The 23,982-nt window shown below is 32.9% G+C and overlaps 5 protein-coding genes across 6 annotated transcripts; 2 read left to right on the top strand and 3 right to left on the bottom strand.

The window, feature by feature from the left end:
• Positions 1-302: 302 nt before the first annotated feature.
• On the bottom strand, positions 303-6,782 carry LOC116777990 (phenoloxidase subunit 1-like). The gene is made up of 13 exons (XM_032671825.2): positions 6,298-6,782; positions 5,832-6,024; positions 5,512-5,614; positions 5,072-5,192; positions 4,243-4,448; positions 3,865-3,993; positions 3,614-3,737; positions 3,299-3,463; positions 2,781-2,909; positions 2,309-2,487; positions 1,768-1,913; positions 1,196-1,431; positions 303-1,015 (listed from the first exon to the last, which is right to left on the bottom strand). The coding sequence occupies exons 1-13, from the start codon at positions 6,406-6,408 to the stop codon at positions 806-808; spliced, it is 2,052 nt and encodes a 683-aa protein (XP_032527716.2). The 5' UTR covers positions 6,409-6,782; the 3' UTR covers positions 303-805.
• Positions 6,783-9,766: 2,984 nt separating this feature from the next.
• Positions 9,767-11,582, bottom strand: LOC116777880 (dynein light chain 2, cytoplasmic). The gene is made up of 3 exons (XM_032671654.2): positions 11,424-11,582; positions 10,426-10,549; positions 9,767-10,113 (listed from the first exon to the last, which is right to left on the bottom strand). The coding sequence occupies exons 2-3, from the start codon at positions 10,531-10,533 to the stop codon at positions 9,952-9,954; spliced, it is 270 nt and encodes an 89-aa protein (XP_032527545.1). The 5' UTR covers positions 10,534-10,549; positions 11,424-11,582; the 3' UTR covers positions 9,767-9,951.
• Positions 11,583-11,877: 295 nt separating this feature from the next.
• On the top strand, positions 11,878-16,972 carry LOC116777192 (serine/arginine-rich splicing factor 1B). The gene is made up of 5 exons (XM_032670594.2): positions 11,878-12,207; positions 13,396-13,609; positions 13,698-13,912; positions 14,334-14,476; positions 15,864-16,972. The coding sequence occupies exons 1-4, from the start codon at positions 12,029-12,031 to the stop codon at positions 14,473-14,475; spliced, it is 750 nt and encodes a 249-aa protein (XP_032526485.1). The 5' UTR covers positions 11,878-12,028; the 3' UTR covers position 14,476; positions 15,864-16,972.
• On the bottom strand, positions 16,968-20,706 carry LOC116777191 (2-methoxy-6-polyprenyl-1,4-benzoquinol methylase, mitochondrial). The gene is made up of 7 exons (XM_032670593.2): positions 20,442-20,706; positions 20,185-20,334; positions 19,622-19,748; positions 17,769-17,904; positions 17,424-17,512; positions 17,217-17,328; positions 16,968-17,136 (listed from the first exon to the last, which is right to left on the bottom strand). Exons 1-7 carry the CDS (start codon positions 20,608-20,610, stop codon positions 17,035-17,037), a joined length of 885 nt encoding a protein of 294 aa, XP_032526484.2. The 5' UTR covers positions 20,611-20,706; the 3' UTR covers positions 16,968-17,034.
• A 281-nt stretch (positions 20,707-20,987) lies between these two features.
• On the top strand, positions 20,988-23,144 carry LOC116777193 (protein GUCD1). Of its 2 annotated transcripts, XM_061526627.1 has the most exons (5): positions 20,988-21,050; positions 21,152-21,350; positions 21,829-21,913; positions 22,021-22,208; positions 22,571-23,144. In XM_061526627.1, exons 2-5 carry the CDS (start codon positions 21,157-21,159, stop codon positions 22,770-22,772), a joined length of 669 nt encoding a protein of 222 aa, XP_061382611.1. In that variant the 5' UTR covers positions 20,988-21,050; positions 21,152-21,156; the 3' UTR covers positions 22,773-23,144. The 2 variants fall into 2 exon arrangements, with proteins under 2 accessions (XP_061382611.1, XP_032526486.2); XM_032670595.2 differs by having other exon boundaries at positions 21,008-21,350; positions 22,571-23,143.
• The last annotated feature ends 838 nt before the right edge of the window (positions 23,145-23,982 follow it).

The following is a 23,982-nucleotide window of genomic DNA, read 5'->3' as shown; positions in this document are numbered from 1 at the left end:
GCTTCGGTCTTGATGTGGACAAATAACGATAGATCGATGGTCATGTTCATCTTTGCTTTTGCCTTCTTGTTTTCTGAATCCGACAACTCTGTCGTGCCGGTTACGTCTATGCCTTCAAGGATCATATAGTTTGCACTGCAAATGCCCATTAATCATAATTGTCACACCCTTTGAGTTTAGGAACATTTACTGCATAGTTTGATACAGACATTTTTAGTACTAATACTGTTAAAACACACCGATAGTCTATAATTTTGGGTCTGGGCTCATAACCTGTTAGGATTTATTAAAAAAACATAAGAAGTTTCGCAACAGACTGAACTTTTATTTTTTACTATTATAAAGAAACCACAGATAAAAACAAAACACATTATGTTGACACAAACATTCTCATAGATGGCGCCAATATATATTTTGTCACTTATATTCTATTACATTTTAACAGATATTTTATGGACCAAATGATTAATCGGGCATTATTCATAATCTCCGGGCAATATGAATAATATCCAATAAGAGCGAGCAATGTGGTTATAATCAATCAATTTATCACATTGCCCGGGCATTATTCATATTGTCTGGTCATAATGAATACTGCCCGCATTAATCATTTGGCCCATAACCGATGCACTACTTTATTTGTTCTCGCAGGTCATTGTATTTTCTGATTAAAGGATTATTATCAACTGTCAATGCATGATCTTAATTCATTTCCTGGTTGAGATGAATCGTGGGACCATATGGGATGCATTCAAATTGTATTGAAGGTACCAGTATATATATTTTCTAATGTAACACGTGTTCCTTATCGCGCGGAACGGACCCTAACGTTGTCACTGAAAAGGATGGTACAGGGTTTGGTGGCCATATTAGGAGTAAGGAAATCCTGAAGCAAGCTGGCAGGGGAAGGACGATCGAAGGGAAAGCCCATGGCACGGCGGTCTGGGTACTTGCGGTCACGGATACCACAATACGAAGCTGCATCATTACATTTACCCACTAGGTCTTGAGCTACCTGAAAATTATGAACGGTACATTAGACTTATCATCATCAAAAGTTTCACGTGAGTGTCGTTATAATTTATAAACAGCCTGGATAACAATACCATTCATTTACAGCGGAATCCGGAAATGTAAAACTCAGATTCAGTTTTAATTTCAAGTTAGAATAAACTGACTATCGAATTATACTCACTCCGTCGTTATTCCAGTTGGAGATCATACAGAATAGTACAACTGGGTACCCCCTTGTGGTTCCTTTCGGCAGTAGCAAGTGGTGCGGCCAGCCGCAGCCGCAGAAGTCGAACTCGGCCGCCTCTTCAGAACCAGGATCGCCTGGCCGAGAACCCTGAGAGCGGAAAGTACGCTCGTATGGGATGGTAACAGATGACTGAGTGCTCGAGCGACGGATGGTTGACGAACCAGATGGCACTGCAAATGGAAAACATGAAATGGAATATAACACCGTAAAGTGACAGGAAATATGATAACTCAATCAAGTGAAACATTCAGTGTTACATGGAGACACAATTATAGCATTATAGTAGATTATTAATGAATCTGAGATCGAGGTAATAATACTGCAAGAGAAACATCATCATCAATAGGATATTTAAACGTATTGCTTTAAATTCTTTGTAATAAGGTAAGAAAATAGGGTCCTGTTGTAATAAAACTGTCTTAGACATTTCAATTATTGTTACCAATATCATATGAAGAAATTGTCAACATTTTACGTGACTATTATGTCCAAGCAGCGATACTGACTGGCGTGTGTGAATTTGTCTAACTCCATCATCAGCTTCCGCTGTTCGTCGAAGGTCAGGGGAGTTCCATTTTCATCGACGACAGGCGCCATGAACAAACGCACCGTACCCATTACGCCCGCCCCACTTGTGTTATTAACCTCGATGCTGCGAAAAAAGCGGCATTAGCTTTCCGAAAAAATTTAAAATATAACTAAAAGTATCCAAAATATATACTCTATTTGGGATTTTTTGAATAATTTCTTTAGTTATACAAAATTTTGGAATTTAATTAGGTACATGTTTGTAATTTGCTGTGTCATAATCACGATCATTGGAAATGTTTACTAATTTCTTCGACGCTTATTTGTCTTCTATACTTAGAATTCATATCTTAAATATTTAGATTTACTGTAAGTTATATAACATGATCATTACGTGTACTCAAAACGAGAGAGGTAATAATTAAGTGGTAGTATCTAGAAATATTTATACAGAAACATGTTAGGATCCCTTGGGACATATATTATTTAATAATAGAACATATAATATAATTAACTCACATATAATTAAACTCGTCATGTTGTAGATGTGTGAAAGTTGCGAGAACCGAGCCACGTGGTGTAAAATCTAAACCTCGCCCTAGCTCCATTGTGCTCTGTTCCCATTGCGTTAATAGTCGGTCCGGTCCCGCGCCCGACGAAGTACTAACGGATAGCACTTGGATACCGGGAAAATCAAGCTGATAGCAAGGGATAAAAAATAAAACCATTATAAATAACAAACTTATCAGAATTTGTCCTATTAAGTATTACATGCTATGGACATAAAAGCCAACAAGTTCCTACCATCATTTGACGACGAAGGGGAAGGATATCTATCTTCATCTTCTATGGCTGCTAACACAAGAATTTCATGTGTCCATAAAAGCGTAAAGCACCTACACGACTATGTTAAGACAAATATAACCAGCATATGCATGCGGGCATGACTAATACCAAACATTAAGTGTTATGGTGGTATAAATATTGTTACCCTGTCATTGGGATATGGTGCTAGCTTGTTCTTGTAGAGCTGGAAGATGTCATCGATGTACGCGTGCCAGCGATAGAATACAGGATCACGCATAGCTGTTGCTGAGTCGCCCATCACTCCAAATTGTTCCTACCAATAATATATACTTAATGGACTAATTCTAATACGATATCCTAACATAATGAGCCACTGATTTGACACATATAGTACTAGTGAATAGTCATAAGTAGTTTTTGGCTATCAGTAGTTCTGAGCTTTAAACTCTTTGCCAAAGAATTTAAATTATGAAATTCGCTTATAATAGTGTTTAATATCCTCAGAACTCTGCTTAACCTACTGTACTAGAAAAAAATATAAGATGGAATAAGCATCTCATTCATATATTAGAATATCTCTAACAAACCCCAAATTGTGACAATCACTACACCCACTTGATAAAAGTTACCATGATTTTATTCATATTTTAATACACATTTTTACTATGCAATTCACACTTTATGGTCAACATAATTTCTTACCAGATTCCTATGGTCTGGATCATGGGAATAACTGATGAACACGTGTCCCATATTGTGAAAGTCCCCATAAAACGCTCGGTTGCGACTGATAATGGATGACTCCATCAGGTTACCAAGAACGTCAATCCCAGTGTCCTCGTCCAAAGTCATTTTACGACCGTTTGGCTGAAAATTATTGGTTTATTTCTCATATTATACGCTATAAAAAATATATTTTTTAATAATATAATTAAGCTAAACCATATTCATTACGAGACAATTTTATTTTTTACTTAACACGTTCATAAATGTGAGTTTAGAAATCGAAATATTCACTAGTAAAACGGCCATATCCTCAATGGCTTGTAGAAACCTATCCCTCCACGTCTCTAACTGGGACACATCCGCTGCGATCAAGTCCACTGGACGGTCAAGGTCACGAATTTTTGAACCAGCGAAACTGGAATGAAAATCAAACTACTATTAGAACATATGATTAATTCAACTTATTATTTGTGCGACCTGTAACGTTTTATAATTTTATTAAGGACATTAATTATAGTTATGAAAAATACTAAGCTTCTTACCGCGGCGGCCACGCTCTACTAGCGACCTGCGAATCCAGTTTGGGGAAGTATCCTTCAGTGATGGGCTCACGAAAGTCACTGTAGCGTTTTGGGCGAGATAGATCATTGCACATGCGCTCCACGCTATACCTGATGAAAAATATCGGTTTACCAAATAATAAAAAAGTTATTTTATATAAGTTAACACCCTCCCTTCGCTGAGATTAAAAAAGCGGCTCATGATCTGGAATCCACATACGAGTATCATAGTGACATATCACTATTAATTTTGAAAAAAAAATCCATGTTTCATATGAAAAAGGATTATTATATTTTTATCATATCAAGGAGGATCCATCGATATATCGCATACAGTACCATCGCCTAATAGACAGGTACCTTGCAACAATCTGCTGATGCATATAGTAGAACAGCTCCCCCCTGCGGTCCTTGTTGACAATGCTTCTGTCTGCTGCATCAAAAGGGTAAACAAGATGCCAGTGCCAGTGGTGTAGGTTCAGGCCGATATCCTCTCGGAAGTACGCCACTCGCTGTTCCGGCTCAAACTCAGCTGCGGTGTAGTTCTGTGGGATCACTACCGGCAGCTGGGACGTAAAACGGATGATTAATATAGGCAATATGTTTAATCGGAGTCATTTATTTTTAATTGTTTGTTTTCTTTCAATTTTCTTATTTTGTAAATAAACGAGTATTCATTCATTCAACAATATTGTGCTTTGATTTACTGACGCTCTAGTTAATTTATAAATTTGTAACACTATGATTTTACACCGTCAAGCTAACAATTAGGTACCTATAATTTTTACGTTTCTCACTTATGAAAGTACCTCGATATTTTTTGTACAACTAATTATACATTTAAAACTTATAAACTGGGAATATATAGATTAAACACGTCTAGGTAGACGTGTTTAATCTATATAATGAATGAGGTCATTCAAACGAGTTTTATCCCCATTTACTATTCCAATCGAGATTGAGTATGAATTGAAATAAATTAGATATTAAATAAATTTTGAATAAAATAACCGAGAAACAAAAATAGATACTAAAGTAGATAGATACATGTTGGAATGCATATACTCTCTTTTAGGCTTTGCATCAATCCGATACTTATATATATCTACGAGTATTTTATATTTGGAGTATATGGTACTGTAAGAATATAGCAATATCGAAGGAAGTATAGAATTTTAATTATACTTACTCTGTTTCCAGGCTGCACAACGGTGCTGACCTCACGGGCTTTTCTGAAGACACGCGGGTCCATGAACTTATCGGGGAAGGTCTCCGCGAAGGTTGGTATGTTCAGGCCCTTGGTATCATCCCTAAAAGAATGAACACGTCCTCTTTGAAAGAATGAATGATATATTTAGTACATGGAATTGTTATGAGTTAGACTGAATTGAATTAAATATATATCTAATTTACTAATACTCTCATAAAGTATGGTTAATTAAGAAATATGACGAAGAGAAATTAATTTAAGACATAACTGCTATTTTGTAAGTTAAATATTCCTGTTAATGGAATTATTTTGTAATCGGACAGTTATCATTCAAAAAGCCGCTTCATTAGGTTTTTATGAATACAATTATATATACATAGTTTATTTCTTACATATTCAATATATCGATACCAACAAACCTGTGCAATATGGCGACTGAGAGGCAGTAGTTGAACATGTAAGGATTTATTCTCATTTGACAGTACGAGCATATGGACATGAGGTCTTCAACGTTACGCATACCTAAAAAAATCAAAAAATACATTGTTATTATCCAAAAAAATACATTGTGATTATACTATATACAAAAATTGCAGTCAACAACTAACTGTGATATTACATAAACATTTGAAAATAAAGAAAATTAGTAAAAGTACGTGTATTATAAGTATTTAGCTGAGTGCGAAAACTATGTTATAAATCTGTAACGAATCTATAAATATGTCATCGTATCACTAACTCATAAAAATATCAATGAGTTTGCCAGCCATCTGCCTATGCTTAGGAACGAAGAGTGAGAACTGGTCGTTGTAAGGCAGTTCCATGGGCAAGGAGAGGTTGGGCAGTGCTATGTTTCTTACTGGAATACGTCGATTGGACTCTGAACCAAAGCGATTGGCCAAAGCCGCACTCGCAGACTTGTATTTATCGGGCTGAAACCAAATTAATATATTCATTATATACTGAACATTAAATTTCTTTTTGCTACTTTTTAAAACTCTAGGTAATATTAAAAAAAATAAGATGTTGTAATCTCTATATTATAAAACCTAACTAACGTCTATACTTAAAGTAGATCTTTTATATTGATAGCGTGTTATAAGAATAAATAAACATAAATCGAAAGAAAATTATTAAGATTGAAGTAATGTATCGTTAAAGTTATATTAATTAATTAATAGAAGGAATATAAAAAATAATCTTACGTAGTAGTTAGCAGGCAAATCGAAGGTAGCCTTTTCTTCGCCTTTCTGCATAAAGCAGGGCTCGGTGGGGCGGTCAAAGAAGAGCAGAAGGTTTTCTTTGGCGTTCGACATGGTGGTTCTATTACGGAAATCGTCTATTAAGCTGTTATTATAAAAATAGGTAGTTGTTTATCACTGAATATTATAACATTTGTAAAGTAAACCTTTGTCTTAGAACAGGTTAACAAGACTTGATAATAATTCATTAATGTTAGTAAGCTGAGAATTTGAAGGAAACGTCAAACCTCAAACCAGATATCAAATTAACTATTTACATTTTTATAAACAAAACTAGTAAAATTTCAATAGGAAACAACACTTTGTTTTTTTCTTACGAATGTAAATAATTTTATAATTTTACAGACGAGAAGCTTTGAAAAATAAAAGTTCTTATTTATAGCACCATAGTTATAACAAAATTTCCAGATAGCCGTAATTAATACGGCTGACTGTAACGTTACCAATACAACACCAAATATATAACAGGCCAAAAGTTTTGCACTCGAATTCGTGTGCAAGCTGCGGTTTACATATCATGATAAAATTTGGAAACCACTGACATAGTTAAACGTTATGCTATCTTATTATTGAACTAGAATACCTATAATTAATAACACTCTTAGTAAAAACGTAATAAAATTAACAACTATATAAATGACTTCGAGGATTACCACATTTGAGTGAAACTAAGTTTTTCGAATACTACGCGTTTTTTATTATTTTATTAAAACATAATCCTGACGTTTCGGTTCCTTTCTAGAAACCGTGATCACAGGCAGACGAGATGAGAGTGATTTGATAAAAAAGCGCAGTATCCAAAAAACTTAGTTTAATTAAAAAGAGTAGGTATACGAGGAAATCTTAGATATCAACAGTGGAATAACAATTGATACCTCTTCTATATACGATTATAAAATTTATTAAATCCATCCGTTTGTTTAAAATGTCATTATTCCTTATTCGTAAAAACATGGTAAGATTATTTCATATGATTTTTTTTTTCCAATTAGAATATATGACTTTTGCTTAATAAGATATTCATTTAACAAAAAAGAATCTGGTTGAGTGCCGATTTCTTAGAAAATTCACTGTAAATCCCTGCGTTAGAGTGCCTGTATTCTCGCACTCACCTTTCCTAAATAAAATTATTTATTTCTTTTCAGATTCGGACACGCTTTACGTGATTGTGTTGAATAAGAGATCAATAAAACAGGAAGAGGCTAAAGCCAAAAAAAATCACTTAGATTTTATTAACGGAGTAAAACAAAAAAGATTCCTAGTTCGACTATACATTTTTAGTGTTATCTTATACATTTTTAATTCATGATCTTTTATAAAATTGGCATCTTTTTAACATCCAGACGGAGGAAGGAAAGAAAATTAACAAATAATTTGACTACCCTATTGTGACGGAGTAAGCTAAAAATATTGATTCTTTATTTATACGATTTTATTTCCCCCTTGATTTTATAATACAACTTATTGATTAAAAAATATAACCTAACTTCACTATGCTTGTTTGCCAAAGTAACTATCGTGCTACTTATCACTAAAGTGCAGACAGATGATTTAATTTAATAAATATTAATTATACCAAAGATAGAACGTAAAGAATTAAATGACGCCATTGTTTTCGAAAAAAATTTAAATGTCGTACCTATAAGATCAATCGGAATTCGGAACCAATGCCTTAGTTTCTACATTTTCTGCATTAGCAAGTGCACGTTATTTGTCACATATTTTCTTCTCATTTTATACAATAAAAACTTTAATAATAACATCTGCTTGTTTCACCAAAATATCAACAAATAAGTATTGAAAAATTATTTGGATATTTAAGACGTTACTACAAATAGTGAAAAGGTGCCTTACAGCAGGTACGATTTATGATTTATATTAAATAAGTAACGCTATTACCTAAGAATTACTATCTAGTAATCAAATTAGGTTCATAAACAAACAGTTGAAAAAACAAAACCATTTGCCAAAACTAAATCAATAAGGCCCCTTTCACCTCACTTCATTATATCTCATGAATATAAATTGTTGCTAAAGGATGTAAAACCTTTGTAACAGTTTGTTGGTGTCGTGACTGCTGGCAGTTTGGATATGAATCGATGCGCAATGTTGATTGATCGTCCTTGAAGGGAGGTCAGATGCTAATCGAACAACGGCTCTAAGATTCAAGGATCTAAACCAAAACGTTGGACTTCATAAAGACCTTGAAATAAACTTGAGTAATGTAAAAGTTATCCAAAAGTCACAAATAAATTTCTTGAACAAATAACATTAAATAGTCAGTGTAAATCTATTGAATGAACAATGGAGAAAACTTGCCCGTAATTATTGAATAATTTATAAAATATATATAAAATTTAATATAAAATTTTATGTAGTCGCAATTATAGTCATGAATTATTAAAGAAAAAACATTAGCCAGCCATATAATGAACAAATAATAGAAAATAAAACTGTTTCTTAACATTATGGAAGTTTTAGGAATTGCATCAATTATATCTAAACAACAGTCTAACCCTAGATACACTCTAACCTTATCTGACAGATTTTATTTAGTTCTAGAAACTTCATCTACTTGCAAAATCCTTTGTCCACTGTTGTTTGTAAGTATATACCTATACATTAATTTTATTCTAATCTAAGGAGGTTATTTTATATTCTAGCCCTTTTTACAAATATTGATTTTGAGGTAAAACAATTGGCTATTTTAATCTCACAATTTGGATGTGAAGAGTTAATTTAATAATTTTGCTAAATAAATGTATACATTACTATCAATTTTGTATCCATAGCAACTGAATATATCTATCCCAAGCTGCCTAGACACACCAACCTAAGCCATTTTATTTAGTCCTACCCTGAATTTTGCCTTTTATAACATTCTCATTTATATTATATTAAAATATATTTGTGTAATTTGTAATTTTGTGAATAAGGCTTTTTTTTAATTCTAAGTAGCCCTTGCTTGTGCAACTCATGGGATAATAAAATAGCTGCCATGTCTAGTTTTTAATTTCATATTTACTATAACCAATAAGTTTATTGTTAAGTAATGTAAAAATTTTAAATCGGCACATACGAGTAATTATAGAAGAATGACCTATTAATTCCACTTGCATGATGTATAAATAACATCTAATATTTTTAATTATTGATAGTCCATACTGGAATGTAGGCTCACCTTAGGTTTTTTAAAAATAAAAAGAAAACATTTGGGTTTAATTTTTATTTTACACATTTAAGACAGAAGATTACATTTAATGTGCAGCTGCAAGTGCAACTAAAAAATAAATGTATAAAGTATAACAAATTTTAACCATACACATACAAATCTCTTTATATAGCCCACATAAAATATAATTGGAAACCATTAAAGTTCTCAACTATGACAGTCCCAAATAAAACAAAACCACAGTTTGTAAGAAAGTTTAATAATTATAGAAGTATGGAAAATATCTCCAGTAATGTATCAACAAAGAAAAACAATAAATTTAGATAAGTACTAACATATCATACTATGCTAGGTATAAGTCTAGGAATTAACTAAAATTTTTCAATATAAATACACTAAAAGTGATGTTAGCCAGCCTTAGACCATTAGCCGCTCTTGAACAGCAAAATGGCCACCTGGCCCAGGTAGAAGTAGATGAAGTGGCGCGTCTCGTGCGTCACATACGACCCGAAGTTTCGCCCCACAATGCAGTGCCATGTCGGGTTGTACTTCTTATCAAACTCCTTCTTGATGAATGCTGCTATATCCTGCAATCAAAAACCATAATTCCATGTCAACTGTACAAAATATTCAATTAATTTTTTTGACCAAGCATGTTCTAAGAAAAAAATAATTAATTCTTTACTTACCAAATGGTCACACTTGTAGGTACTTAAGAATTAAAAGGTTGATTGATACAATATTGGAGTTCCTGCATCTACTTATGAAAAATTACTTACATAGCTAAGAAGCTATTACAAATTGTGTCTCTTATGATTATTATAATATCGATAATATGTCCAGAAACTACATTTAATTTTGAACTGTCTTTTAGTAATATTGCAAGGAATAATAATTACCTTCTCAATATTGAATTTTTCAAGAGCCTGCGTTGCACAGTCAACAGCATCCTGTTGCATTTCTTCGCTCATGTCAGCATTCTTGATCACCGCCTTGCGGTCACACATCTTGTCAGTTTGGTAGCTATGAAAGAAAATATGTTATTGAAATGGCCCCTTTTAAATTTCCTGCCTCCCTACAAAATGTTCAACAAAAAACGAGAAACTAGAGAATGTTTTCTTTTAGCCTATTCAAACCTACGTCCTAAAACAATATAGGCTAAGTACGCAAAAGACGACAACACTCTGAAATGATTTTTAAGTCAAAGAATTTGGATTCACATTTCCGCTCATGACTTTTTTTAGCACCACATACTCGACTCGCGCCAAATAAGTCGGATTTAAGTACTAGACACTTCCGACAACCCTTACAGAGAGGTTATCATAACCACGACCAGTTAATTGATTTTCCACATTCGTAAACCGAACCATTGATTGTTTATGTTCAATAACAGGAGCTATAAATAACTTAAAAGGTCAGGCGTGAATCCATCCCCGCGCGCACTTTTACAAATTATCTTACCCACCCCGAACACAAAGCAGAAATGAATTCTAATTGTTAATATATTAGTCTTTATAAATAATTCTGATTTTACCTTGATTTACACAATTTTTGTACAGATTTCCTAGTGGTTATCTTTACTGAAGCAAATGCTTTAATACCCGTCATGAAATAAAATAAAACGACGGCTAAAAAGGCTCTACAAAAAGGACAATAAAATCCAAAAAAAAAATTACTTCCACCATTACATGGATTATCACCATAGAAACATGGAAATTTAATCAATAACTAACTTTACTAAACATTTTCGCTAATGTTATAAAAAAATTGTTAAACGACCAAAGGTTTTCACATATTTTTTAAAGTAAAACAATTATTAAAGAACTAAATAATATTTAGAATCCGCAGAATATTAAAAACTCTTCATATTTCACGAAATAATTTAAATTTTACTTACATTAACGTCGGACTATGAACAATTTCTCACGTAATGATTTTGATACCGGAGATTCTTTGCCTACTTTCTAGAGGATTCTTTCAAAGGCTTCTTTCAGTGAAAATTGCTTCGTGTCGCGCTAGGGGGCGTTCTAAATTTGAATATGTTCTAAGATCAAAAAAAAATATAAATATATTTTTAAACGAATATAACTGGTCAAAGAATATATAAAATACAATATAATTTAGATTTTTTTTTGTTACTAATAAACAGAAAAAGTAAAAGCAACAATCATGTGTTGACGAATTTGTTCATTACAATAAAAAAAAAAAAAATTATCATTTATAATTTAACTACAAAAATGAATTATTGTCTATAAAATTTGTAATAAATAGTAAATAAATAAAAATACCCAATCATAAAACTTTTTTTTAAGACACATATCCGAACGGAGAACGCTCGTCTCGCCCACATTTTACTACGTGCCCGAGTCGCCATTTTGATTTGTCAGATGTGTAATTTTCAGTAAACGCTGACGGCCCACTTTTAAAATATTCAAATAAATTCTGTTAAAGTGTTATTACCTACTATAACTTTAATTTCATTCTTTTTAAAATCTCCCAAATATGTCCGGAGGTAGCGGCGGTAGCAGGAATGAATGTAGAATATACGTTGGTAATCTGCCTCCTGATATTAGGACAAAGGACATCCAAGACCTTTTTTACAAATTTGGTAAAGTCACGTTCGTTGATTTGAAGAACAGAAAAGGACCACCGTTTGCATTCGTCGAATTTGAAGATCCTCGGTGGGTATCATTATACATTAATTGCTAATTATTTTACTCAACCGAACTGAAAATGACATCAATTTTATAATTATTACTTTGAAAATTTGTACATTGTTTTATGTTGAATACAAAATTAATAAGTCTCTAAATTTTTATTTGTTCGCATGAAATATTCATATTTAAAGGTAAAATTGGCTGTTTCATAGTATCAAATATATATTATTAAATGCTTCACGACCATAATGACCTAAATCTTAAATACATATTGCTTTGGCGGTTTGGGTTCATAGTTTTTTAATTTTATATTTATGATGCTAAAATTATATAAGATGCTCAACTTTTACTTCCATAATATATGATTATTTCAACTTATGCTTTCTTTATAGTTAAAAAATAATAATAATTAGTCTCTTAGATTTGACCTCATTTAAATGACTCAAGCAATTAGTTAATGGAAATCAAATTATATCAATATTACTTTTCCTTCGCTTTCATTATATATTTTTTGAGTCATCCCAAATTGTTATCAAACAAATTGATAAATTACTTTGAATTTTTGGAGAAAAGATCTGAATTTGATTATTGAAATGCTATTTTTCTTATTTTTATATAATTTTTTTTAATGACAGTATATTCTCCTTACATATAAAACAATATGAATACTTTACAATTGTATTTTACTTTTAAATTTATAAATACTTTCAAATGTTTTCATGTTATATTGATGTTGCTGGATATTTGCCAAAACTTCCAACTTGTGGCTTCTCTCTAAACATATCCTCTAATCTTTTAGTGTTATTTTCTGTGGCAATAAATGTTATCATTTTTAATAAAACTTGATTGTGTTATCAGCCAGTTGTTTAATGATAATAGTTTGATATGTAATGAGTACGGGGGAATAACTGGCATGTTTTAATCAACATTATAATTATTATATTTGTTGACATATCACACATTGATGATTTTTATTTATATATATTTAGGGTATAAAACCCTAGCTGAAAGAAAATAAACAAAAATTTTCTTACGAGACAATGTTATAAGGAAATTACCAAAGTATTAAAAATTGATGAATTTTCTGCTTATGCAACCCAACTAACAAAGGGAGCGCGTAGCGTAGTCTAGAAACGGAAGTTAGTAAGTATGTTAAAAATGGATATGTGACAGGGGTTTTTAAGTGTTTCTTATATGCTGTTTTTTTTTCAGTGATGCAGATGATGCAGTTCGAGCCCGCGATGGCTATGACTACGATGGATATAGGCTACGTGTAGAGTTCCCTCGTGGAGGCGGCGGTGGTGCGCGCGGAGGACGCTCGCAGCCTGATCGCTTTGGGCCGCGTCCAGCAGCACGAGGCCCGCCCGCACGTCGCTCCGAGTATAGAGTGCTCGTCACAGGACTGCCGCCATCGGGCTCCTGGCAGGTGCGATGACACTCAATTGAATACAGGCTATTCTTAAAGACCATATTTTTAAATGGTACTAATATTTTATCTCGTGTCATATTCCTAGGATCTGAAGGACCATATGCGCGAAGCGGGAGACGTGTGCTTCGCGGACACTTTCAAGGATGGCACTGGTGTGGTGGAATTCCTACGACACGAGGACATGAAGTACGCCGTCAAGAAGCTGGACGACTCGCGCTTTAGAAGCCACGAGGGAGAGGTGTCTTACATCCGGGTTAAGGAAGACTATGGCAGCGGCGGCGGCGGCGGGCTCAGGGACAGGTGGGCGATGGTTGCTTATTCGCTGGGTGCGTAAGGCATGGTGGGGGACACAAAAGTGATGTCAGCGCTCGCTGCGGACAATACAGAACTACAGGTGGCTCTTTATTATCTATGACCATAACAATAACACGTGTGTCAGTTTAATTAAATAAATAAAATAAAATAGGTCATCAAAGTTGTTGTGTAGTCGATTGCAAAAATACTAGTAGGAATAGTAATTGTAAATTTTATTTATAGTAAATTCAATAACTATTTGACATCCAATACATGTTTATTTTCTCAAAAGAGCCACCGTAAGTTGTATCGTTAGATGGCGTTGGAGTCACGCACCCAGCGAATAGCTAACACAAAGCTAGTTTGCCCTTATATTATAAATACAGAGAAGATAAAATTATCATTATATATAATTTTTTTCCTACAGATCTCCTGAGTATCAGGCCGGGTCACCTTCGTACACCCGTCGGGGCTCCCCATCATACTCTCCGGTGCGTCGCTCGTACTCGCGCTCACGTTCCCGCTCTCGTTCCCGCTCGCCTGTAACCACCCGCCCACGAAACTACTGAGGTATGAAGAAATGTGCACACTTATATACACACATACACACACATGAACATTACTAAACATGAATGAACAACTCAGCATCAAATGCACAAAGCACACTCATTGAATTTGTATTGTATTGAATTTCAAATTTTAAGATATTTAATGAAATATTATATATAATAGACACGAAACTATTCACTGCCAAAATTATTTAATTGCAAGCTTAATTTACCACACTCTGATAATTTAATTTACTTTGCGAATTGAAATTATAGATAATATTTTATGGAGAGCAAATTAAAAATTATCTATATTTTGTTTATTTAATCAACTTCCTTTAAGTTTTTTATTGTAAAAATAAATTAGATGATTCATGATTGAAATAATATGCTCAGCAACTGATAAATGTGTATTTTGTAAGGTGTTAATTCTTTAAATTCACAATCACTTTGAAAGATTTAAAGGAACAAATTTGTTGTTAAAAGACTGTCGGACATTTTAATACTTTACTTGTTAAATATGTGATATTAATGTTACATTTAATATTAACTATGGAGCAATTGTAAGCAATTTAATTGAATTTACATCTGAAAGTTTATGATTTACATTTGCATTTATTAGTTTTGGAAGAAAATTCAATTGTGCATAATAAATAGATTGTGATAAATACGAAAATTATACTCAGCGTCTTTAAATAACACAACACAATCATTTACATGTTTAAAATGATATTAAAAAACAATATATATTTTAAGGCCCAAATATCAATTAAATATATTTCACATCAATATGACAGTGATCATAATTATCCTTAACAACAGGTCCTTTTCACAGTTTCCTTGGATTTTTTATTTACATGTTGGAACTTGTTTATTTTATAAGCTGGATATTGGACACTCGGATTACACTCAATAATTTGGATAATTCAGGATTGGACAGGATTTAGGAAAATAAACAATAAGTTACTTGAGTCAGATTGCATGGAAAGGAATACAAAGGATTAAGATTCATATTTGGACACAGGAGGGACACAAAATTTACACAGTTTATTTGTTTTTATTTTCTGTTACAAAGTTAGTTCAACTGTCTTAGTGGTTTAATAGTGTTGAATAATAGTTCAAAAAATACTAATGGAGTGCTTTAATAACATGTGTTTTGCACTAGTGAAGTTCCTCAAGTAGAAACTAAAATGGAATATAGATGCTAATTAATAATTTTGGATGTTCATAACAGACGAAAAATTTAAATTAACAAATTTATATTAACGAAGACATTAAAATATAAACTATTGAGTGATGACAGTGAGGACATATATATTGAGATGTAGACCAGAGGAAGTCCAAATTAGAGCGGGTGTGGTCGGTGTTGTCCGTGTGTTTGTGTGTCACTGAACTAATGTTTTCTGCAGAACGCGGCGGCGGTGGCGGCGGCGACCCGTCGTCCCTTTGACAACAATACACAACCCTTTATATGCCTTTATGACGCGAAGATGGCAGACATGCGTGTACTATTGTCAAATGTGTCGCTTGTATACCACAACCTAACGGAGTGTATTATGATCAGTTCGCTCCCCGTACTTCGGCGATGTGAGAGTTTTGTGTGATGATGGGAATTATCGCGTCCTAGTTCTTAAGTTAGTTAAGGTGGTGTTTTTAATTAAATGTTAGTTATTCTTTTTTCTACATTGTAATGTAACGATGACCTGTAGTATGTTATGTTTATGTAAATATTTATTGGCTGATTGTCTCCGCATGTATGTCTTAGAGATCGCAGCTAAGGAATATAAATATGTTCTACTGCTTTATACATGTACAATTGTCTAGTAATAATATTTTTTATTGACATGAACATAATGTATTGAGTTATTATCTGTAACAAATATAACTTTACACTACATATCGTTTATGAGCCTCTTAGATATAGATAAGTTAATGTTCAAATCACAACCGGAGTAAAGTTGAAATGTTCATAATATTATAATAATTTAGTGAGTCTAGATTCTTAGACAGATGTCAGTCGATCGTCGTTAGCACGGGGGGTGGCCGTTGTATATACATACGAGTGTTGATAGTTATAATTAAAAGTATTTTCTTTTGTTTCATCCTCTGTGGATTGGACTCGATGGATGCTTGGCTGGAGGTGTTAGAGGATAGGATAGGACGGACGTAGCTAGAGGGCTGCGGGGACCGGACCGGATGGACGGACTTGGGACCGGACCCGGACCGGATATTGTCGGATCTCTGGGTATGATTTTGATTTTTTGCAATAACATGCACTCCCAACTACGAGCTAACCGATTACGGCCCTCGAGCTTTGCCTCGTTATATACAGTGTGGCTGAGTGTGTGTGAGATGCATGTGTGTGTGTGTGTGCGTGCCACGACTGTATCGATATGGATTGTATAAGATTTCGAAACGTCAACCCGATGTAGTGTATATGAATGTAATTTAGGTACTGGATTTGCATTCCAAAGACCAACACAGTTTGATGGACTTAATAAATTACATATGGATAATTTGATGTTGTTTTATTTAAATAATACTTACACAACTCTAAACTAAAACAAAATCCTATAACATCTAGATTTTGAACCCCGAGTGTATAGCAACAACACCGAAGCTGATGTTTTCATATGTCACTTGTCTGAAACCGGCATTCTCTATCATCGTTTTGAATTTTTCCTGAAAAGAAATATTGGTATCAATTACTGAACATTTAGATATGGATACAAAAAAAAAACAATAAAAAAGTATGCATAAACCTGATCAGGGAACTGTCGGATGCTCTCTACAAGATACTGGTAGGGTTGCCACTGTCCAGCAACTATTTGGCCCATGACTGGGATAACTTGGAAAGAATATTGGTCGTACATCCTGTAAATTATGGTTTTCCATATCAGTATTACATAATTTCAATGTAGTAAATATAATACATCAAAAGTTAATATCATAAAAGGTTTAATACTCGCCACTGTAGGGGTCCATTCGTTAGATGACTGAATTCCAAACACAGAAATCGACCTCCCGGTCGAAGCACGCGGTACGCCTCCTCAAGGACCTTTGCATTATTAAATCAATTAGAAAAGCAACGCACGAATGATTTAATAATCATGAAGATATTTTAATTCAACAGATTTGATTTTAAGATTTTATCTGAACGAAATTATACATATAAGTTGACATACAAATTAGATGAAGTTAATGTTATAAAAATAATGGTCAAGTGTATAGTTTACTTAGTCCATAAACTAAAGATGCAGTTTTATTGAGAACAGAATCTTAGTAATTTATCTCCAAATAGAGAAAATGTATACCTTTTCAATATGTGTACAGTTTCTTATACCAAAAGCGATAGTGTAGGCATTGTAACTATCGTCGGGTAAGGGAAGTTCTTCAGCATCAGCACACACCCAATCTATGTCAACCATACTGTCCTTCGTGTAACCCTGCCTGAAATATCTCATTTATAAATTACATATTTAATACAAATATTCCAAATAAAACTACTGCCTTCTGAAAGAATCGTGAAAATTTCAATAAAATAATTACACAAATGATACATTAGAAATATGAATGCTCCATATTTTTTTATAAAAATTTTAGATTATCTTTTACGACTTTTTTAAAATGAGATCTCTTAATTCTTACAAATACATGCACAATCTATTTTGCCAATGTCAAAATAGATCGGGTCGACATATGTGTCTTCAGTGGGTTGCAATCTATTTATTTAAAAGAGCACATAGAAAATTGGTTTTATTGTAAAAAATAATGGTCCTAATGGTAAATGGCATTATGAAAAAGTGATTTTGTAGAGTCAAAGCGATGATGAAAATATATATTTTTATATTTGGAATTCAGACTATAAATATTATAGTCTAAATATTTAATTGTAAATAGACATTCATGACCCCCTGCTATCTTGGTTCCGATCGTACTTATCTGATCGAGTACAGAGAGTTACACTCGGTGGTTACAAATCTCACGAGTTTATTGCGACCTCTGGTGTTCCACAGGGATCACACCTAGGCCCAACATTATTTATCATCTTTATCAATGACATTGCACACTGTATCAAGAACAGCAAATGTTCTATCTTTGCTGACGATTTAAAGATTCACCGCTCTATAACATCCATGAATGATTGCAAATTGCTCCAAGACGATCTAAACTCCATACAAAAATGGTGTGATTTGAATGGAATGGAACTAAATGTCGATAAGTGCCAGTTTATTAGGTTTACGCGAAACAAAAACATAATAAGACATCACTATAGCTTACAGGGCAAACCACTCGGGGAAGTTTCGTTTGTTCGTGATTTAGGTGTTATGATCGACGCCAAACTTAAATTTAACACTCACATAAATCATATTGCCACGAAGGCCTGGAAAAACTTCGGTTTTGTCAGACGTAACTGCAATGATTTTAAGAGACCGGCAACTATCATAACTTTGTACAATTCGTTTATACGTAGCGCTTTGGAATATGCGGTTGTAGTATGGAATCCGCATTATAAGATTTACATTGAAAGGTTGGAACGCATACAACACAAATTTACAAAATTACTAGCTAGTAGAAGTAACAGTTGCCCTTATAAGGCCGACTATGAATCACGTTTAAAATATTTTGGACTGAGCACTCTAGAAAAACGCCGCGAAATTGCCTCTCTAATTACTCTCTATAAATTATTGAATAACCACTTGGATGCAACAGACCTACTACAAGATATTAACATAGCAGTGCCACGTACTGCACCTAGAAAACCTCTAAAAAAAATTTTCTCCTCTCGAACTTCCAAAACAAATATAGGTAAATACTCTCCACTCAACCACCTCATAAACTTATATAATAAAGTCAACAGCGATGGCATTGACATTTTTCACAACTCACTACCTCTTTTTCGCAAAAAATTAACGCTGGGAGCTTTATTGTGATTGTGGTATCTTTAACTTTGACACCAAATGATACATATCTGGTTAAAATTCATTGATTTTTGCTTAATATGATAACATTTATAAATTGAAATTTGCAAAATAGTCTATGTTTCTATGGTCAATGCCGATTAAAAGTGAAAAATGCAAGCTTATTTTTGTATACACTAATAAACTGAAATTTTTTATCATTGTGTTGTCTGCAGTGATAAGCTATATTAAATATTATCAAGTACCTCTCGGCCCTTAGCTTCCCGACATCCAGCATAGACTGGTTTATGTCACTCACTGTGACACTACTGCGAACATCATTTGGACCCGCTCGATTCTTTAAATAGTTAATATATCTGAATGCTATGTCACCTGAAATATGAAGTTTATTAATAAAATTAATAATGCACCGATTCACATGTCTTGAATGAATTATATTCACACAGAAATTTACAGTAAATACCTGATAGTGCAATATCTAACATCAAAAGTACAGACCTCTTTTTAAAAGTTAGGAATTAAATCTTATATAAAACCCACACCAAATAACAGTTAATTTATATGATAATAGACACAGAAACATATCTTCCACATCCTAACTTGACTTACCTACCTTAAAATTCATCAAACTAAACATTACATGGAAATCTCTTACATATAAAAAACTTTGTCTAAACTATAAAAAAGAAATTATTGATAAAAGTAAATTCATTTTCAACCTTTCTTTTAACCCTTATTTTACTTTTAATATATTTTAATATCTTTTGTTTAATAGGAAGAAAAACTAAAATAATTTTATGTGTCTTACCTGTTCCTCCAGCCATGTCTAATAACTTAGTGCCCGGAGTCGGAGCCAACATCATCATAAACATGTCCTTCCAAAGTCGGTGGACACCAAAGGACATTACATCATTCATAAGATCATATTTGTCTGCTACTGTTTCAAACACCTTATGCACTGAAACAATGTTATAAAAAATTTAAAGTACTCATACAATTAAGATTATTTTAACAATAACAAAATAGTACAACTTAAAAGTTGACTATTTTACGATAAGATAATACCTTTCTTGGTTTTTTCATCTTCATCTACTGTTTCGAAACCAAAATGGGTTTTCTTCTTTTCACGTTCAGTTTGAGTATCTGTTTGGGAGCTGTAATACTTCACTTTACAAAGGCCGTTTCTTGTTTTTGAAGTAGAGATTAAACGGAACAAAGATCTTCTTAGTGCCATCTTCCAATACTACTTCTTAGTCAGGTTGTACTTAATGTTAATAATAAATTTCAACTTTCGTGCAGACGAATCTTTACTAATGACATACCGATATGACATTTGACATTTTCAGACTTTTTTCTATGCTGTGGCTTCATTCACATTGGGAATGTGGAATATTTTGCCAATGTCAACAAGATTAAAATTATATTTTCTATAAAGTGAAATAAAATTTTATTGTATAGCATAAAAAACTAAAAGGAAAAATGTTTGATTTATTAAAAATCCTCGTCAAAGTATTTCTACTTAAATGAAGATAAAACATTGAAAAAGTAATGTTTATCCACGAGGCAATCATGGTGATAACCATGCGATTGATATTACTATTGACAAATTATGATAATGATAAGAACTGATATTTAGCGTTAAGTATAAGAAAAGTCAATTTATATTTAGAAGTGGTATGTGAGCATAAAGTTATGAGAACAAATATGATATAACGTGTTGTTGAAAACATACTGCATTTTAAGTTTAAAATTATGCTTTTAACATTTTCATGTAGAAAAGATGGTAAAGTTCGTAAAATGCAACATTCCCCATATCAAACAAAGATTCGACTGGGATTGCGGCATAGCCTGCGTTTTGATGTTGTTGTCAGAAAAGCAGAGAAATTATTTTAGTAAACATTTTCTGGAAATATGTCAACAAGAGGGATTTGGTACTAATACTTGGACAATTGATATATCGTATTTATTGAAACGGTAAGAAGTATTCAATCTAAATTAGACTACAATACATTTTGGTGGTCTACCTTCTAAAGTCCCCCTGTCTACCGGTAACTATTCTCACCAACCCAGGGAAACTTTTGGTTATAAGTTATAATCCTCTATAGTGTCGTATGGCCATATCCTATTCTTAGTTGGAGTCGTGTTAGCATCTTGCACAACATCTTGATGGTTGGCTTGCATTGCATTGTCCAACTCTTGGTCCTGGCTATGTGTATTTTTACTTAGTTGCAAGTTTATCCGGGTCGGACACTGATAACCCCTTAAATAAATAAGAAAAATAAATAAGAAAAATTAATTAAATTTAAATAATTTAAATTTTAAACGTCGTTGCTTGTATGTTAAAGCTAAGTGTAGGTAATGAAATTGTATTAGAACGTCTTTAAGAAAGGTAAATTATACAGCTTCATTGTTTTTTTTTTGAACCACACAAATCTCAACCAACTGACTTTAGGTTTGAAGTCAATCATCGCTTATATACTACCAGACGTGCTCCTAATTGTAAAGCTGGTAGCAGTGGAAAGAAGCTTACTGTCAATGTAAGTCATTAGTTGTATAAACATAAACAGTACTTTTATAACACGATAAACAAATGCAAAAATAAATTACTCATTACCAAATATCACTAACATCTTCAAAACAACAGGATGCGGATCGCATCAAAAATAGATTTGCCAAGGCAGTCGCTAATAACATTATCATCATTGACGGCGCTCTCTCTACAAAGGCATTGATAGAACACGTAGCTACTACTGGACCAGCTCTGGTGCTTATAGACGAAGCCTTATTGTCCTGTGACTTGTGTAAACATAACAAGCTGTCTTCAGAAATTAGGTAGGTAATTTTTCCTTTGCTACTCTGTCTATTCAATAGATGAACCTTCATTAAATAAAATAATTTTAAAGAAGATCCCTTAAAAATCTAACAAGGTACTTTAACCCAAACGACTGAAATAAAACTTCTCTTTCTTCAACTTAACGTATGAGGTAAAGATAGAAAGGAAACTTGTATCATTAACTCTCTCTTTCGACCCTACAATAATGTATGAAAGTAACTCTCTATCGTTCACTTTACCCGATCATATGATTCGTAAGGCCCACGAGTGTGAAAAGAGGTTTGAACTATTATTACTTTTATGCACCCATGAAAGTTAACGAAGATATGAAGTCTTTAGCCAGTAATTGATTTCCTTATAGGCGTGTCTTCGGTGGCCGATATCGCGGGCACTACGTGTTGGTGGTGGAGGTGGTGGGTTTTCGTCGGGGAGACTACAAGTTGCTGTATCGTGATCCAGCTCGATCGGCATCTGTCTGCGCCACAACACCGCGAAGATTGAATGCTGCTAGATTGGTACCCTATACAGATTGCGATGTTATCCTTATTGATAATAAGTATTAATACCTGTTGTGATAATTAAAGTATATACATAATTTCAAATTGTTTAAATGTAAGTTATTGTACCATTTAATAAAATACCCAATTTCCATTACTTTCTAAGAGTAAACTGGTTCGCTATAGATGGTATAATATTAATTGCTTGGAATACATATACGAGTATACTTAAACTGCAGTAAGGAACTGTATGCACATCACTGATAATTTTTATGAATTAATTTTATCACAGAAAATATAATAAAAGCAGATTTATGCAGTCTTATCACTACTCAAATAAGTAAGAAAAAGATATTTACATATTTTGGTGTGAAATCACTCGTACACCTGACATATATTTCTAAAAGGAAACTTCGATACACTTTACCGTTGGACTAACAAATGTTTATCTTACAGTTAATTTATTTACCAAAATAATATTTTAGACTATAATGAAAAATAAAATCGCATTGACTAACAACTGCACAAATTCCAAAGTCATGACAAATTGTTAAAAGGAACACACAATACACATCAAGTTGGTAAGAAGTGATAACCATAATTTTAACAGTGTTAATAAAAAATTATAAATATTATAGTGTTTATTCTTTCCCCTGTGGTTAGCATGAATCTGTTTTACTTGTTTGTGGGATGAAAGGCACAAAATTATTTATTACAAAATTATTACAAAATTATAAACAAAATAGACAAAATTGGCATAATCCAAGTTCTTTTTCTTATAGCAGCGTTCTTATAAATTATATACCTATAATGTGCAGGATGAGTGACACATAATAATGAATGCTTCCTTTTGTTTAAATATCAAGATGATTTATGGGTCATTTCCTGTGATTCCAAATTCAAATAGTCTATATTCTCTAATGTTTTAGCGTAATTTAGATGTAAATGTAATAAATATCATTTTGCTTGAATTGCAGTTATATCTTGTTAATGTTTCTATGTTTTGTAAAGATTTATGTTGCTTTATAGTCTAATATAATACTCATGCTCCTTTGTTTTTGTGAAATATATGACTTAACGCATATGAGAAATACCAGAATTGAAGGAGAGAACGTACAATTCTTCAATGTAGCCAATGACCGTCACTGATGGCCGTCACTGATGGACGACAAATATATGGCATCAAAAATCTTCATCGAAAACATGCATTCAAAATTTATTAACTTATTAGAAATAAGTAAATAATAAACAAAATAAAAAAAAATGTAAAGAAAAA

Source organism: Danaus plexippus, chromosome Z, assembly GCF_018135715.1.
Source record: "Danaus plexippus chromosome Z, MEX_DaPlex, whole genome shotgun sequence".
Classification (NCBI taxonomy): domain Eukaryota; kingdom Metazoa; phylum Arthropoda; class Insecta; order Lepidoptera; family Nymphalidae; genus Danaus; species Danaus plexippus.
Note: the sequence above shows the minus strand (reverse complement) of the source record. Positions and strands in the feature narration are given on the sequence as shown.